At 42.4% G+C, this 17,299-nt stretch overlaps 1 protein-coding gene across 7 annotated transcripts in view; it reads left to right on the top strand.

The window, feature by feature from the left end:
- FBRSL1 (fibrosin like 1) overlaps positions 1-17,051 on the top strand; it is a 740,088-nt gene extending 723,037 nt beyond the window's left edge. For 2 of the 7 annotated variants that reach the window (XM_074972522.1, XM_074972524.1), the window contains 7 exons: positions 35-106; positions 426-509; positions 1,481-1,613; positions 6,013-6,096; positions 8,488-8,571; positions 9,650-9,884; positions 14,899-17,051. In XM_074972522.1, the coding sequence (XP_074828623.1) occupies positions 35-106; positions 426-509; positions 1,481-1,613; positions 6,013-6,096; positions 8,488-8,571; positions 9,650-9,884; positions 14,899-16,132 (1,926 nt within the window). In that variant the 3' untranslated portion in view covers positions 16,133-17,051. The remainder of the gene's footprint in view (positions 1-34; positions 107-425; positions 510-1,480; positions 1,614-6,012; positions 6,097-8,487; positions 8,572-9,649; positions 9,885-14,898) is intronic. The other 5 variants (XM_074972528.1, XM_074972526.1, XM_074972521.1 and 2 more) reach the window with 4 other exon arrangements.
- Positions 17,052-17,299: the final 248 nt, after the last annotated feature.

Genomic DNA, 17,299 nt, shown 5'->3' with positions numbered 1-17,299 from the left:
AAAGTAAGCTGCATTCTTATCCTTTTGATTGCAGAAGCCTGGGAAGTGGTGTGCAGTTCACGTACAGATTGCCTGGCAGATCTACCATCACCAGCAGAAGATAAAGGTAACAGAGCCAGTTTAGTCAATGAAGCCAAGTCTTCTGGCTTATTATAGGCTAAATTCTAGTGACTAATGAGCAGGAAGCAGAATACTAGTGATGACGCTTCAGCTTGTGATGTATAGATTAACTAAGGCTTTCAAACTTTTAACATCTCTGGCAGAAACTGTTACGTTTGTCTGAGGGCAAGGAAATTGGGTTGAATGGTAGCAAAAACACACAGCAGATATTAAGTATGAAGCGAGGGGAGGGGGAGGGTAATTTTGCCCAAGATCCAGCTTTTTACGAAGCATACATGTTTAATATCATTTCCCTTCTGCACTAGTACCTCCTGTGGAATATGGAGTATTATCCTATTCAGAATGAAATGACCGATACGGTGAAGGACATTTTACAAAACATAGAGCAGGCGAGTAGAATGATAGTTACTGTGTCAGAGGTGGATGGGTTTTCTTCTTTGATTCTGTGGGGGGATGGGGGGGAACTTAAAAACTGAAGAGGTAACAAGATTAGGTACATTGGGTGCCATTACAAACTCAACATTCCCCATGTCAGGTGCCTACACTTAGAATAGCAGATACCACAGTAAAACAATCTCTATCGTGATTTTTTTTCATGGCTCCCACTGTAGTTTTTGTCCAGTTAATAATGAATATTTACTGCTTTCCCTTGGAGCTTTTTAATTAATGCCATTAAAATGGCCAATGTAAATTTTAGTAAGTGAAAATATCATTTCAGCTGTACATTTAGAAAAAGACTTATTTTCTCAGCATAGGTGAAGTCTGTCAATGTATCAGTCTGGCTCTTTGCTAGTAGCCTGGCATACTCTAGGAGAAGGTTAAAAATCTCATCCAGAGTCTCAGAGGCAGTTTTCTTCATTCCTCCACATCTCTTCTCTCCCCCTACTCCTTTCATTTGGTGTTTACTAGATGTAGAAAAGGAATAGTCTGCGAAAGTCTCTCTCGCTCTCTCTGAACTGGAGCAACAAAGCACAGAACTCTGTCGTCAACTCTTAAGGCTTCTGGTTCTGTCTGTAGCTTTCAGCCTGTGGAATGTTTTTTGTCAGGTCAAGACTGCAGACTGATCCTAGGGTGCAGTGCACTTAGTGTATCATGTTGCATGCTCCGCTGTGTATGCTGTGGGGCTAAGAGCTCACTTCAGACCTTATTCATGTGAATGAGGCAGGCAGCTGAGAAGCTGTGGAGTGAAATGGCCTTATAGATGTTGTCAGACCATGACTACGGTATGTGACCAGAGACACTGCCGTCATACTCACTAACTCTCCCTGGCAGTACTAAGCAGCAGTGAGCCTGAACTCTCTCTTTTCTCCCCATAAAGAAAGGAAATGTATAATGAGATTGTTCTTGTATCATTTGACAGCAAATGCAGCTGGATCCCCACAAGCTAGACATAGGCGGTAAACTTGACCTGTTCAGCAGACCTCCTGCCCCTGGAATTTTTCCAGGATTCCATTACCCACAAGATCTTGCCAGGCCTCTGTTTTCCACGACAGGTAAGAGAGAATAGTCATTTTTGCAGAAATGTCACGCACTCAATGGATTTCATGTGTTTTCTCCTTTTACTATTATGTATCAACAATTGTAGCAGTACAATATGTTAGTCTGCATAATGGTTTGAAAATATTAGAGAATATTGGTAAACTGTTCTTTTAGAACAGATCCGTCTGTTCTGCTGGGTCTTCCTGTTTCAGTCCAAATGGAACTACATGTTACCCCACAAGGCAAGAGACGATGACAAATTACAGTAAACTCTGATAGGAATTGCTTCTTGAATTTGGGTCTCTCCAGCTGGCTTTTAGTTTAGTTTTCCACATGCCGGATTAACATGCTATATGAAGCTGGTCAAAAAATGATTTTGCAAAAAAATTCAAAGTTGTTTCCATTGCAGAGGGTTTGAAATTGATCCATCTTCTGTTGTTTTTTTAAAATTGTCCATGCTGTATACTCCCCCAAATTTTTGGTTTTTGTCTGCCGAAAACGTGGTTTTCTGAGAACAGAAAGTTTCAGTAACAATTGATTTAAAAAAATCACAGAAAACATAAAAATTCAATGCTGACAATTTTTCATTAAAATCTTTTTTTTCCCCTATACCAAAATACCATATAATCCACATTGAATTCTTCCCAGTAGCTGTCATTGAAACAGTCTGCAACTCTGATGTTCTACTGTGTATGGTTATTGTTTTATATTCAGGAAGATTTCCAGCTGCAGAATACGCTCTCTCTTCTCCCCCTACGGTCCTTCTTTCCCCCAACCCACTTCTGACTATTTCCTTATGTTAGATACCTAAGTCTGCCCCCAGAGCGAGGCGTGCAGTTTCTAGCTGCAGTCAGTGAAAGCTGTGCACTTGGATAGGATGACAGAATATGATTTTAGTTTATATAATTAACTAGTGGGTAATTTACATGGTGTTTTTATTTCCTCACCTTACTCTGTTTTTAGGATTACTCCTGGGGAATCCTGTGCCACTGTACAATGCAGAATTTGTGCAGAATTAATGTTCTATGCAGAATTTCATTTTTCCCTGAAGAATTGGTGCTGCAGAGCTGCTGGCTGCCACTAGGGGCTGCTGGACCCAGCAGAGCCTGCCTCTCTAGCTCGCAAATACAGGACACTGATGGGGGCGGTGGGAGGAGGGACCGGGAGCTGGAGGTTCCCAGCATGTACTGAAGGAAGGAGGTGGTGGTGCGCAGGAAACTCCATACAAGCCGAGGACCCAGAATCTCTCTCTGGATCTCTGGGCTCTCGGGGGTACAAGTATCTGGGCTGCCTGGTGCTGGGGGGTAGTTTTCTCCCAAGATATGCCCAGCTGGCAAGTGTGACACACTCAGACTGAGGCACCCAACAAAAGCATAACAGAGAAACAGGAACTGGGTTGTCGTAGGGGTGTCTTTAATTCTACTTCTGGAGGAATCTTTTTTGTTGTCTGTATTGTTGCAGACATACTTGTTGACAGGTATTTTGAAATAAATTACCAAAATAATTGAAACTGGTGTGATTTATATTGTTTTATTTTGACAAATAAAATATGTAGAATTTTGCAGAATTTTAAAATATTGTGTGCAGAATTTTTATTTTTTTTGGAACAGAATTCCCCCCAAGAGCATAGGGTTGCAGTGTCACTTGTGTATATTTGTGACCAGTTTAATCAAATTCATCCCCAGTGTAACTCCATTAAAATTCATATGATTAGAAGTAGCATGAATTTTTTCCCAAATCCTAAAAAGAAAACTAACCCAGCATCAGGTTGAGATTCAAATACCAGCTTTGTTGAAGGCTGCATAACTGGGTCCTGTTTGTCTGTCTGCAATGATTTGTGGAAGTGAATTACAAAGGGCGAGTGACTGGTGGCTTCACCACACATAAGCAATGTGCCCGTCATACAATTTTTATGCTGTATGATGCCACCCTGCATATGTAGGTCTCTAAACAGGTGCCCAGATGCTATGGTGATGTCTTTATGTGTGTATGTATATACATACTGATTACTTTAACTATGGGAGCTGCTTTTCCTTCCACTATCTTCAAATCAAACCCTTGTTGTTTTTAAAGATGTCCGCATGATCTCTGGTTTTGCCACAGAGGTCTGTATTATAGTACAGTTTGCAGTCATAAACAGAAATGCAGCAAAAGTGCTGTCCAGTTACTATCTTTAACATTTCTTTAAAGGAAGCAAGCATGCCTGAGAAATATCTATATCGCTAATGATTTAATAACGACAAGCTTATTTCTTAACAAAAGCAAGAAGTGAAGTAGCATGGAATAGATTTGTTTAGAGAAGGCAAATTAATAGAATCCTTTACTTCAACTGGAGATAAATAACCTTAGAGCAACTAGTCTGTGAGTATATTAATCACAACAGCCATCACACCGTAAATCTAGGTAAAGTGTGCTATCAGAGAACAGCAGAGTGAACAAACATTGCAGCAGTAATATATGGATAAATAAATCTTTTACTCTACAATATCTGAGGCATTCTTTTCACCTGATTGAACAAGTGCGTAGTTGATGTGAATCATTGGTTCTGCTGCATTGCCTTGTTACTGTGGGAGACATAAGTTATCTTAGGGCCACCTGTCTTCAGGACGGATGTTCAGCTGCCTGGCAGACGTTATATTTAATAACTACCTGACAGCCCATAGTGCTGCTCCTGGCTTTCTCCAGAGGATTTTTTATTATCAGCCCGTGTAGTTGAGTTTGTAAGCCATCTCCTTTGAAGAAATCTACCATCCGTTATACATCTTCTGAAATCTTAAAGGATTAGATAGATGACAGTCTCCATCCATCTTGAATCAGTGGAGCAGTTGGAATGTTTATAGATAACCTCAGGTTTCGTTGCTGTGGTCTCTCTTAAGTTTCCTTAATTCATTTTCTGGCTGCTTAGGTTTGTCGTGCCCAAGTTGGTGTGGGACTCGCGTGTCTCTGGGGCTTTAAAGTCTGCTCATGTTCAGGACAGTGTTTAACACTGATCTTCTGTGCATCAGTTCCTGCCACAGATAATGGATAGGTACATCCATGTCCTGGTTTGGGAGGTGGAGATTGGCCATGTTTGGGTAGCAGTTTCTGCTCTGAAGTTTAGTTACTACCCATGTGACTCTTCGTAGTGCCACATCCCTGTGGGGCCATGTTGGTACCAGGTGCTGCAGACAGACTCTACTTCTCATTCCAATCTTAATGGAGGGGGAAAGTTAACTTTTGATTGACAACATTTACAATGCAACTTGAGAAAAGCTAGCAATAAAGCACTGCACCTGAAGGCTGTACTAAGTTCTTGGTCAATTCTGGGTACAGCTAAGGCTGGTCTCAAGAAAATGCCGGTTCTGTCGTTGCCTGATGGAGTCCTGTTAGTTCATAACAAAACGTGGAGATGGGGGAGCTTGTTTTTAGAGGTAGACATGTTTTTGTTTCCTTTGAGCAAGGCAGGAGGGTATATTTACATTAAACCATTGTCTAAAGAATTTCCCAGCATTTCAGCTGCAATAATGGGAATATTAGCACAGGCAGGGCTTCAGCTGGTCACCAGCATTTTAAACAGCATGTCATCTAACCCTGCATGGAGCTGGTCTACCCAACCTAGTGTTTAAAATGCTGGCAGCCACCCGGGCCTTTATATAAGCTAGGTCTCCCACCACTGAGACCACCAGTTGAGCTGAATTAACCGTTAGCCATGATGGGAAATTTTAGGAAAGATTTTCTACCATAGACAAGGCCCCAGAAGCCTTGAATCCCAGCAACTCAGCAAAGTCTGGCGTGATGCTCCCCAGCTGGCAGTGGACAGTGTCACCAAACTTAACAACAAATGGGCAAGGGGACCTCATGTGATTTAATGCTGGTCTCAAAATGCAACACACGATGCATTCAGGGAACCTCAAGGCCGATATCCGGTTGCTGTCCAGTTAGTATCTTTAACATTTTCAGTGCATTCAGGGAACCTCAAGACAGATACCCGGGATAGGGATGATGGGTGTTGTGCTCCCAGTGTGCCCATCACAAAGTGCTGCTTCACATGCATCCACGCCAGCAGCTGTCCCAGTTCAGAATGGTCTCGGTCTTGCTCTGTGACCTTGGGTGACCCAGCCCAGTTTACATGCCGTGAAATAAACGACCATGCTACATGAATCTTTTATAAAAAGGCATCAAGATCAGAGTTTTTCAGAGAATTAGTAAATTTTATGCAAGATCTCTGGTTCACCCTTTGTCTTGCCCTGATTTAGGGAACAGGGAAAGAAATTCTTCGTGTTGCTAGATTTCAGATGCCACCTCTGTGGTGCTTAAGTATGTCCCATGCCTTTGTATCTACCTAATGGACTCGATGGACAGGAGCTTCGGCTTTTCATATTAAACACTTACCCATCACTGGACTAAAAACATATCACTCCCTTGTTGCCACAGGTGCTGCACATCCAGCCACCACCCCTTTTGGACCCTCACCTCATCACAGCAGCTTCCTGCCTACCAGCCATTTGGCAGGTAAGTGTAAGTACACCCTGCTTTCACATTTATTGTTCTATGTAATTCATTCCATGGATCAGCCGTGTCTGAGATACCATAGCACTGAGGGGTGGGGTTTAACCCCCCACAGGAAACAGAAACTATGTAGGAATCTGTTCCTCCATCACACCCTTTGTTTTTCCACTTCCAAATTACTTCCTAAGGTCAGCAGCCATAGTAGATCCGTCCACTGCCAATGGATGGAGAGTCTCAGAAAGATGGAACTCCATGAATGATAAGCCATTGTGGGTGCTCACTTACATCTTGATGTAAAGGTTTATTCCATTCTGTACAATTAAATGTGTGTGTAATGGGCTCAAAGAAACAATAAGGATTTGTGCCATTAGATGGATAAATAATTAGAAATTAGGAAGCTTATCAAAAGGTGATCAAAAGAAAAAGGATAATTTAGCACTTCCAATCATTGGCAAAGTATGCCTCAAACAAAGCATAAGTTAAAATGTGTTTCTCCCACATCCCTTCCCACCTATTAAGTTCTTGGCTGGGTTTTTTATTAGAGCTGGAGGAACAATTACCCAATATATTTTGCTTGCTTTTCTGTTCCCCAAATTGGCTGGAAGCAGACCCTGATTTTCTAAAATTTCTTCATTCTAAATTATGCACAAAATCAGTTTCCCTTTTTCGATATAGTGCTCATGAGCAGTTCATAATATCACTCAAAGTTCAAGCTGTGTTGGGTAGTTTTGATAATACGGGTTTTTCTACTCATGGAGTTATTCAGGAATAAGTATGTCTTTCTGGTTTTTTGCATAATCCACTTCCAAAGTGGATTAAGATCATTTGGAAAAAACAACACATTTGTATTCCAGAATCAGTGTTATTCAGGAATGGCCATTCCACTTTAAATTCACACCCTACCTTATTCTGTACTAATTTTCATGTGTTGTCAAGCCCTTACTCTCATCCAGTCAGTGAACAGAATATGCCCTATGATGACCTGTTCAAATTCAATTTCCAAGGCAAAAACCCCATGGTAACTTGTTTTCTTTGAATTTTTTCCAACACTCAATTAAAATTTACTGTTTCTGCAAATGAGTCACTCTAATATTCAGTAAAGAGTAGGGTGCAAACACAGAGCCAATTAGTGTAAAAATTCTAATTGGTGTATTTGTGGAAAACTTTGTAGTGTTCACCCAGCTCTTGTCTGTTATTTAAGATGTTTTAGGTCTGGTCAGAATTTAATGGTAGCAGTGTAGTGAGGGAACTTAGTGCCCTGGCTTAGCAAGGCCTTACGACTGTGGTCTACTTCCTTGCTAGTGAGCGAGGATAAACAGTCCTCTGAGGCTGACTCTACACCAGCCTTTTTTCCCTAGTTGTAGCACTAGTGCAGACCCTTCTCCGGCATTTTAGCCAACTGCTCATCTAACCGGACTCAGAGCAGGGCTAAAAAACCAGGTGGCTGACAGACAATAGCCCCAGTCTACACTCGCGCTCCCAGTGTCACTACGGCTAGTGGCTCTGTACAAGGACTTGTAGTGCTAAAGGCCCAGGTGTATAGTTGCTATAGGGATGGATGTCTGTAGTGATTCACTTAGGATTATGTCTGTGAAAAGGTTACGCAGTAGACAATACAGCGGTGCATACAAAAGCGATAGTGAAACAAGATGACCTCTCAGGCCACTTACCAAAGTGCCTGTAGTTCCCATTTCAAGGTAACTGAAATATAATAAGTAGTGAGCAAAGAAAGTTCATCTGTATCAAAAAGCATTGTCCTAATAAGCCGTCAGCCCCCTGCTTGCTAGAATGGTTTTGTGTTTAGTTCCTCCACTAACTGTCTAATGCTGCCCAAATATCAGCTAGCAGCAGTGTGGTGTTTGTGTCTGGCCTCGCCCTTTCTCAGGTGTAGGGTTACTAATGCAGGAGCCTTTTGTTATCCTATACCAAGGCTTCTGGATTTTGTCAGAGCTTTATTTTAAATTGATGTCTACACTGTAACATGGTGCAGAACCCAGAGCAGGCTCGGAAAGGGGCTGGAGAGCAAATCAGTATATCCAAGTCATCTTATGTCCTGAAAAGGTTGTTGCAGGGCCCACTCATGCCAGTTTACAGCTCTTCATTGCCACATGTAGCTTAGGAGCTGCCACCCCAATTTCAACTATTAGAACTTAACTTCTAGCTCCCCTCTGACTGGCATACAAAAGTTGACTGCATCTGTTTGTGTAGTAAGCACTGAATCCCTTCTCCATTTTTTAACATGCTGGGAATTTTCTGTGCAAAGAACCTTGCAATAAGGAGGATCAGCTTAAAGTCTGACCTAATCCTACTTGGATTCAGAGCATTCAAAAGGGGAGGGGTGCGTTTCATTCTCCAACATTCTTGGCTAAATGCCTGCTAAATCCCTGTTTGCCTTTCCAGATCCATTTAGCAGGTCAAGCACCTTCAGCGGCCTTGGGAACTTAGGCAGCAATGCCTTTGGAGGATTAGGCAGTCATGCTCTGAGTAAGTACTGGCTGGGTTACTGCAGACAAACATCCCTTCCAAAAAAGCCACATGCTAATATTTACAGCAGCTGGTGGTAGTTTTTAAAAAAGTTATTTCCTAACCTCCATTATCCTATCTGAAAACAACTGCACCTAAGATTTCCAGGTCTCTGCGGTGGGAGCTTTTCTGCATGTCGCGTGAATCAGTAGCCGTGCTTCTGCATCTCTTCACCGCTCAAGACTGTTGCCTTGTGTGCTCTTAGAGGTGCCAGAGCCGTGAAACTCTGCCAAGCTCTGCTACCCTACTGGCGTGTAAAGTGACACCCTTCAACAGCGAAGACTTGCAGTAGAACAGCCATTGATATCTCTCCTAAATCACTGGGCAGACGTGCCCCCTCCCGCCAACGCCCATGAAGTTCCACACACAGAATGATTTTCTTTTAAAAGCACATTACTGGCAGGCGAGGCAAGCTTGGCAGACGCACATAGGGGAGCATGCATGTGCATCTCAGGCAGAGCAGGGGACGAATTCTGGATTGGTGGACAAAAATCAAGTGACTGATCATGCTAAAAGGAGAGTGTGGACCACGGCCAAGCTCTGTTTAAAAAACAAAAAATACAACTACCCATCACCTGTGCTTTCCTTAACTAACAGGGCCCCGAGTCCCCAGTGCAGGTAGCTGATCTTCTGTAATTACCTGCAGCCTTTTAGTTTACGTCCGTGACGGGAGCTAGTGAGCACTGGTTGTGATGGATCCCATGGTGGCGGGGAGAGAAGGAGAAGCTGGGCGATTCTGAATCATCTCTCATGGCGTTAATGGTCTCATTACCTTGCAGGAGTTACTCAGATCTGTAGTTAAAGCTACCCCCGCAAACAGCCTTAAGAGCAGCTGTGTCTTTCACCAGTTATCAGAAGTGATCAGAACTTCCTGCTAAGAGCTTTCCCTGAGCCCAGAATGAGAAGCCTTGAAAGGATAGTTATGGTTATAATTGGCACTTTACAGAATTTATTTGGGATAATTTGGTGTGAATTATTTCTCAACTCTTGTTCAAAAGAAAGAAAAAAATCTGTTCCCTTTTGCCCCCCACTATTCTAGCTCACAACAGCATTTTTGCTCACAAAGACGGTCCAAACCTACAGAGCTTTAATAATCCCCACGAGCCATGGAATAGACTCCATCGAACCCCACCTTCCTTCCCGACACCTCCACAGTGGCCTAAGCCAGGGGATTCCGAACGAAGCTCCTCAGTAACCAATCACGACAGAGACCGGGAGCGGGAGTCAGAGAAGAGGGATCTTTCACTGAATAAAGATGACAGAGAGAAAGAGAGGTATGTGGCTTTGGGCACTTTCTTGTACCCCTTAATCTTCAACTCCCCCTCCAGTGGCCTTGATTTCGGTATAATTGTAAATCTGCTGCTGAGTGATGTGAGCAAATTCTCTCTGAAGCCATCAACAGGCCTTCTCCTCCACTCAGCACTTCCATAGGCATGTTTTTGGCAAGACCGAAACAAACAGACCGTCCTCAAATGTCACTGTCTGTGGCAACATGGTGAACAAGTCCATCCTGTCCTGCCACTAGGCCATTTGTCAGGTAGACTCTATCCCCGAAGTGCCTCTCATTAGACAGCTGTAATACACAGGCATGGAGAATGAGAGCTGCTGTGGGCTGCAGCGTTTTCTGTCTTTCAAAACATCTCAGGTAAGCAAAGGTTTGCAAACTGCATTGTGATACTGTGATATGATCTTTCTCATTCCCATACACTGAGCTAAGGGCAATGCCTTAGCCAGGTATCTCAGATAAAACCCAAACAGTTCTGTTGAGAAACCAAAGTAGACTGGTTTGGCAGGATCCAGAAAAGAAAAAGCCTACATGGGATTCCTCTTTAGCTGTTGCCGGTCTAGTGCTAACATGATGCTAATGCATAAACCAAGAGGTGAACAATAAGTCATTAATTTTAGTTCTATTAGGAACATGTCCAGAGATGAAAATAATCTGTGAAGCAGGCAGATTTCAAGCTCCTGTGAAAAAATGGCCCCATGAAAAAGAAACTTAAAAAAACTAAACCAGACCAATATCTCTCTCGTGAGGCTTGCAAGGGAAATTGTCAATTGTAGAATCAAGAGAACCTACTATCTTTCGCTTCATTGTGAATGTAATGCTTATGAAAAATGCTAGAGTGACCGATCTGCAGACCAATACACTCTATTTACCCACAGAACAGGTACCTTATAGCCTGGAAGGTTCTCCACACCCTCCTCTGTGCTTCCTTCCCTGACTTGAAGCGACCAGGGTGTGGAGCTCAGACTCCATGGCCCATTCGGATCCTGTTAGCAGTCTCCCAGAGAGCCCAAGCATACCAACTGCTCAAAAAATGAGCTGGTAGTTTTGTGAGATGGATGCTTGTAAAGAATGTCAGCTAGCAGTGCCCACTAACAGTTGCACATGCTAGTCTGGATACTTCACAAACGTTTGTCCCATAGTACTAACGGTAAATGCAAATGTCTGTGGAGCATGTGCAAAAATATTAGGGAACTCATGTTGATGGGCAATCCATTAATTTGAGTTTAAAAACAGCTCTACTGTAGGTTTTAAGTGGTGATTGGAATATTTCACCTGTGCTCCACGTAGTGCTTTGTCTTCTAGGTGTATGATTTTGATCTAACACGCCCTTCGTGACTTAGGCCAGGTTAGCTGAGCGGCTAACTCTGTATGTGTGTTTTACCTTGGCAGTTGATACGAACCAACTGTTCCTAGATTTGTATGCCTGATACCAGCACATTCTACAGAACGCCCTCCACTCTGGAAATGGCTTTTCCACCTTCACTTGTTCCACACACAGTCAGACCTTCAGGGCAAACTGCAAGGCCTTTCTGTTTACTTGGAACATTTTTGAGCTGGGAGGGTATTGCTGGTACTTCAGGGTGGTAATGACAAAGAGTTGTCATCTGGACGGGATTTGACCTGGTGAGTTTGGAGATGAAAATCTGGCCCAGGGCATTAGTAATGATTTATGCAGTCCATCTCTCTAGTATTATGAACAGAGGCGAGGTTAAATTCTGACCTCTCTTACTCCCATGCACTAAAGTCAGAAAGATTGTATAGGAGTAATTGTCCCAGAATCCTAAATAGCATAGAGCTATAGTCTCTGGTACAATTTACAGACACACATTTTTGAAAGGGGAAGAAGAACTCCTTTGCATATAAATTTAGAGCTTGTCTGCATGGGAAAAAGAATAGGAGTACCTGTGGCACCTTAGAGACTAACATTTATTTGAGCATAAGCTTTCATGAGCTACAGCTCACTTCATCGGATGCATACAGTGGGGATATTTATATACACAGAGAACATGAAACAACGGGTGTTACCATACACACTGTAACAAGAGTGATCAGGTAAGGAGAGCGGGCGGGAAAAACCTTCTGTAGTAATAATCAAGGTGGGCCGTTTCCAGCAGTTGACAAGAATGTCTGAGGAACAGTGTGTGTGTGTGTGTGGGGAATAAACATGGGGAAATAGTTTTACTTTGTGTAATGACCCATCCACTCCCAGTCTTTATTCAAGCCTAAGTTAATTGTATCCAGTTTGCAAATTTATTCCAATTCAGCAGTCTCTTGTTGGAGTCTGTTTTTCAAGTTTTTTTGTGGAAGAATTGCCACTTTTAGGTCTGTAATCGAGTGACCAAAGAGATTGAAGTGTTCTCCAACTGGTTTTTGAATGTTATAATTCTTGACTTCTGATTTGTGTCCATTTATTCTTTTACGTAGAGACTGTCCAGTTTGGCCAATGTACATGGCAGAGGGGCATTGCTGGCACATGATGGCATATATCATATTGGTAGATGTGCAGGTGAACGAGCCTCTGATAGTGTGGCTGATGTGATTAGGCCCTATGATGGTGTCCCCTGAATAGATATGTGGGCACAGTTGGCAATGGGCTTTATTGCAAGGATAGGTTTTTGGGTTAGTGGTTTTGTTGTGTGGTTGCTGGTGAGTATTTGCTTCAGGTTGGGGGGCTGTCTCCCAAGATCTGTGAGAGTGATGGGTCGTCCTTCAGGATAGGTTGTAGATCCTTGATGATGCATTGGAGAGGTTTTAGTTGGGGGCTGAAGGTGATGGCTAGTGACGTTCTGTTGTTTTCTTAGGCTTGAATAAAGACTGGGAGTGGATGTGTCATTACACAAAGTAAAACTATTTCCCCATGTTTATCCCCCCCCCCCCCCCCACACCACACACACACACACTGTTCCTCACACATTCTTGTCAACTGCTGGAAATGGCCCACCTTGATTATGACTACAAAAGGTCTTCCCCCCCGCCCCCCCGCTCTCCTGCTGGTAATAGTTCACATTACCTAATCACTCTTGTTACAGTGTGTATGGTAACACCCATAGTTTCATGTTCTCTGTGTATATAAATCTCCGCACTGTATTTTCTACTGCATGCATCCGATGAAGTGAGCTGTAGCTCACGAAAGCTTTTGCTCAAATATATTTGTTAGTCTCTAAGGTGCCACGAGTACTCCTTTTCTTTTTGCCAGTACAGACTAACACGGCTGCTACTCTGAAATCTGCATGGGAAGAAATTAAGACAAATTAACTAAAGGTTTGAATTTCAAAGTGCATTAGTTAAAGGGCATTAAACCCCTATCTGGACATTCATTTCAAAGTAAAGTGGCATTAGGTCACGTTAGCTTAATTCACTTCACTAAAGCGAACAAAGATCACTTTACTTCAGCGTGAGACCATCCAGAAAGGGGTTTAAATTGCTTAAACTTTAAAATTAGGCCAACAACTATGTTGGTCAGAGGTATGAAAGAAACACATGATTGACACAGCTAAACCAACCTAATCTCCAGTGCAGAGGCGGCTATGTTGCGCAACAGTCTTTGTGTCAATGTAGTTACCATCATTTGGGGAGGCGGTGTTCCTACTCCAATTGAAAAGCCCTTTCTGTCAGCGTAGGCTATGTCTACACTATGGGAGTATGCCATAGGGTCCGTAATGTAGGCAGGCTATTAGTAAATCAGCTTAACTGACCTAAAAACATCACCAGGTGTGTCTACCACAGCATCTAATACCTTTTGCTGAACCAATACCAAAGGTTTGCCAAAATTCAGTGCCCTGAAAAATAAGCAAATGGAGAGAAATACTCACAGAACTCCAACAGCACCTGCTAGTTTTCACCATGAGAGTCATTCAGCTCATGACAGTAACCCAACAAAAAGCTTGAGCATCATTAAGTTTCTCAGTTATCTCGTACTTTGCGTTTAGCGCACCTTTTATCCAAAGATCACACTTGGATAAAGGGTGAGCATTACTTACTCGTCTCCCCTTTTAGGGATAGGAGCAACTGAGGCACAGTGAGGTTAATTGATTTGCTCAAGGTCAAACAACACATCAGTGGCACAACTGGGAATACAACCCCACTCTCATGCTTCCCATTCCCACTCAAAACGCTGGATATCATCCCTGCTTGTGTGCAAGGGTGCTCATTTAGTCAGCACCAGTGCATTAAAGTGTCTGTGCCTCAAAGCAGCCCTTTTTGAAAGGCAGTCTGATCAATCAGTTTATGTGCATATATCTCCAGTGCTTGGGATTTTTTTCTTAGACATCTTAAATAACTGCTGAAATTGCAGCACTGAGCTCAGTTGAACTGAACTAAAGAGGAGATCTCCCTAGGAAAACAAATGTTACCTCATGTTCAGGCTGCTCAGGCCCCAATATAGGAGAGTTTAAGATGGATTTGTTTTATGAAGAATTTAGTGTAAATGTGCGTAGAACTTGAGACTAAGTTGCCAAAAGGTTCAGTGTCTTTGTCTTAAAGGCATGTCACATGGCATCAGTGCAGCCATCGAGGTAACTCAAGCAGATCTTAGAAAATTAATGGCTAGGTAATAAATTATATTTATTGATTGATAGCATAATGATTAATTCCTTGGTTGGCACAGTCTAGAAAAATATTTTTTAAATAATCTACTGACCCTTTTGGCCCTCCACTAGCCTGTCTCTTAAGGAGACTAAAGTTTAAATGGAGATAAGGTCACCTGTTAAAGGTGACTTTGGTGTTCATATTCATGTCCCATTTTGCAAGTCACCAAACAAGTGCACATTTAACATTCTTTGCTCATGAGCAGCCCATAGCTGGAATAGCCGGCTGCAAGATAGTGCTCAGCATTTAACACTGCTATGCCTGCTGCTAGCCAAAGCTGTTAGTCCCTCATTTTCAGAAGGTCTGTGTTGGCCCACAATTTTAATAGTAACATATACTTCTGTCCATCGTTGGCATAGGTATTTGGTGTAAACGAGCACACACCAACAATAAGGTATTTTCTCTTTAAACAGGGATCTCATGGATAAAAACAGACATTCAAATAGATCCTCACCGGCATCAGCTCCTGTGACCCATCAGATCAGCAACCTCATCCGCAGCAACAGTCAGACCTCCAGCGATCCCATCAGGCAAGTTAGCATTGGTGAAAGGGAAAGGGCCAAAGAACCAGAGAGAGAGCACCCTGACCGACTGAGAGAGCTGCCCATAACAGAACACAAGATAAAAGAGAGCCGTTCTCCCGTGAAGGAAACTCCAAGCCATGATAAGAGACCCTCCGAGGACAACACAAAGCCAGTAATTCAGTCTGTATCTCCCTACAGCAAACCCGCACTAAGCGAGAGCTTGAAACTTAGCAATTTAATGAACAAAGATATAGAGAGAAAGCCAGAGCTTCCAAGTGACCTCCAGAAGATTAAGAATGACATCAAGGTCAAAGAGGAGCGCAAGGAGGACAGTGATGTGCTGGTGGTGGGATCTGAACCTTCACAGCATTCCAGAACAGTGGAACATCCGCCACCACCTTCTTTGCATGGATTACCATTGCCCCATTCTATGGCCACCACGATGCCTCTCTCCATGAGTAGCGTTCACCAGATGAACAACATGAATGTTCTAGACCGCAGCAGAATGATGACCCCTCTCATGGGCATGAATCCTTTGTCAGGAAGGGAGAGACTGCCACATCCTGGATTTTCTTGGGACCCAGTGAGGGACCCATTGCGAGATGCCTACCGGAGCTTAGATTTGCATCGTCGAATGGACTTCCAGCTCCGGACAGATCCCATCCACAGATTTCCTACCACCTCTGGATTTTATGACCATGAACGTTCTTACAGAGACAGAGAACCGCACGACTATAACCATGAAAACCTTCTTGAAGCCCGCCGAGAGCAGGAGAGGTTGCGGCAAGTGGAGGAGAGGGAGCGCTTGCACTTACGGGAAGAACTTGAGCGCGCCAGAATGCACCACCTGCACTCGTCCCCTATCGAAAGTCATCTGGCACACATGCCATCGTTCATGCCTCACTTAAGCGGGATGCATTATCCCAGACTCAGTCCATCCACTGCCATGCACAATGGAATCTTAAATAGGAACCCACCAACCGCAGCGTTGAGTGCCCCGCCCCCTTTGGTACCAGCAAGCAGTACTAGACCTGCCTCCCCACGCAGGACTACCCCACTCACAAACTCAGAGTCCAGGGACTATTCCCCCTCTAGGAACCCCAAAGAAGTAGAGGCACGATAGTCCCCAACAGGGTGAATTTTAAACTTGGCTGTATATAGAACAACAAAAATCTTTTACAAAATGCACTGCTGTAACCCTTTTTTTTTTTTAAATGTAAAATTTATAGAAGTTAAGCACAGTTCCATAAATAATGGGGGTCAGGGGTTTCAAACTTTCCAACAAGAAGGTTGCTAAGAATGGGAATTTAATATATATAGGTATTGATTTTTTTTATTTTATTTTTGTTTCTGTGCTAAAATTAGTTATTAAAAATATCAAGTTTGTACATTTTTTCCCAAATGTGAGAAACATTTTTAATGGATTTGTATTTTTTTTAATTTTGTGCTCTTTATTCACTTAAAAAAAGAGAAATTTTGCTTTTAGTTAAATTTGCATTTAAAATGCCTCAGATCCTTAAGAAAATTACCCAGGGTTTCTTAAAGTATTATTTATGGAAATACTGTAGTTTCTTACAGTCCACTGTGAGGTTCCCTAACTGAGGCCAATCGATCACTTATCTTGGTACTTTGGAACCGAAGTTACAGATATATATTAAAATATTATTATTAATAATAATAATGTACAAAACTGTTTGTTTTTTGCCTTATAATATTATGCAGAAATTTAAGAGGAATTTTTTTTGACTTCTTGTTTTAAACAAAACAAACAAAGAAAACAAACTGTAAATATTCTGTTAATATAAATGTACACCAATATTAAATTCTTAACATAGGTAGACTTTATAAAAAAAAAAAAGGTTTCTAGAACCACTCTGGTTATTTGTTAACATGGTTACAACTCATTCTTGTCACAGTCAGAAATACACACTCAGAAAGCTAAGTGCAGCATATATACTTCAACTATGCAAGAACTTGGAGGCAGGTCTTAGTGGATGTTGGGGGGAGGAAGATTTTAAAAAAAAAAACCCAAAAAAACAAAACAACTTGCAACTCTGGAGACAGAATGGAAATGGCATGTGAACAGAAAGAAGGATGCTTGTGTTTAACAAAAAAAAAAAAAGAGAGAGCGAGAGAGACTGCATTTTTTTTGTACAAACACAAGGGACAGTTCACCAAGGAGAGAGACGCTCCTGGGAGGAGATTATGGTTTCCTACTTTTCAAGATGGCAAAGACAGATGGAACTGGCACAGTACCCATGCGGCAGACCCTTTCTTTAATTTTTTTTCT

The sequence above is a fragment of the Natator depressus genome, chromosome 15, assembly GCF_965152275.1.
Source record: "Natator depressus isolate rNatDep1 chromosome 15, rNatDep2.hap1, whole genome shotgun sequence".
Classification (NCBI taxonomy): Eukaryota; Metazoa; Chordata; order Testudines; family Cheloniidae; genus Natator; species Natator depressus.
Note: the sequence above shows the minus strand (reverse complement) of the source record. Positions and strands in the feature narration are given on the sequence as shown.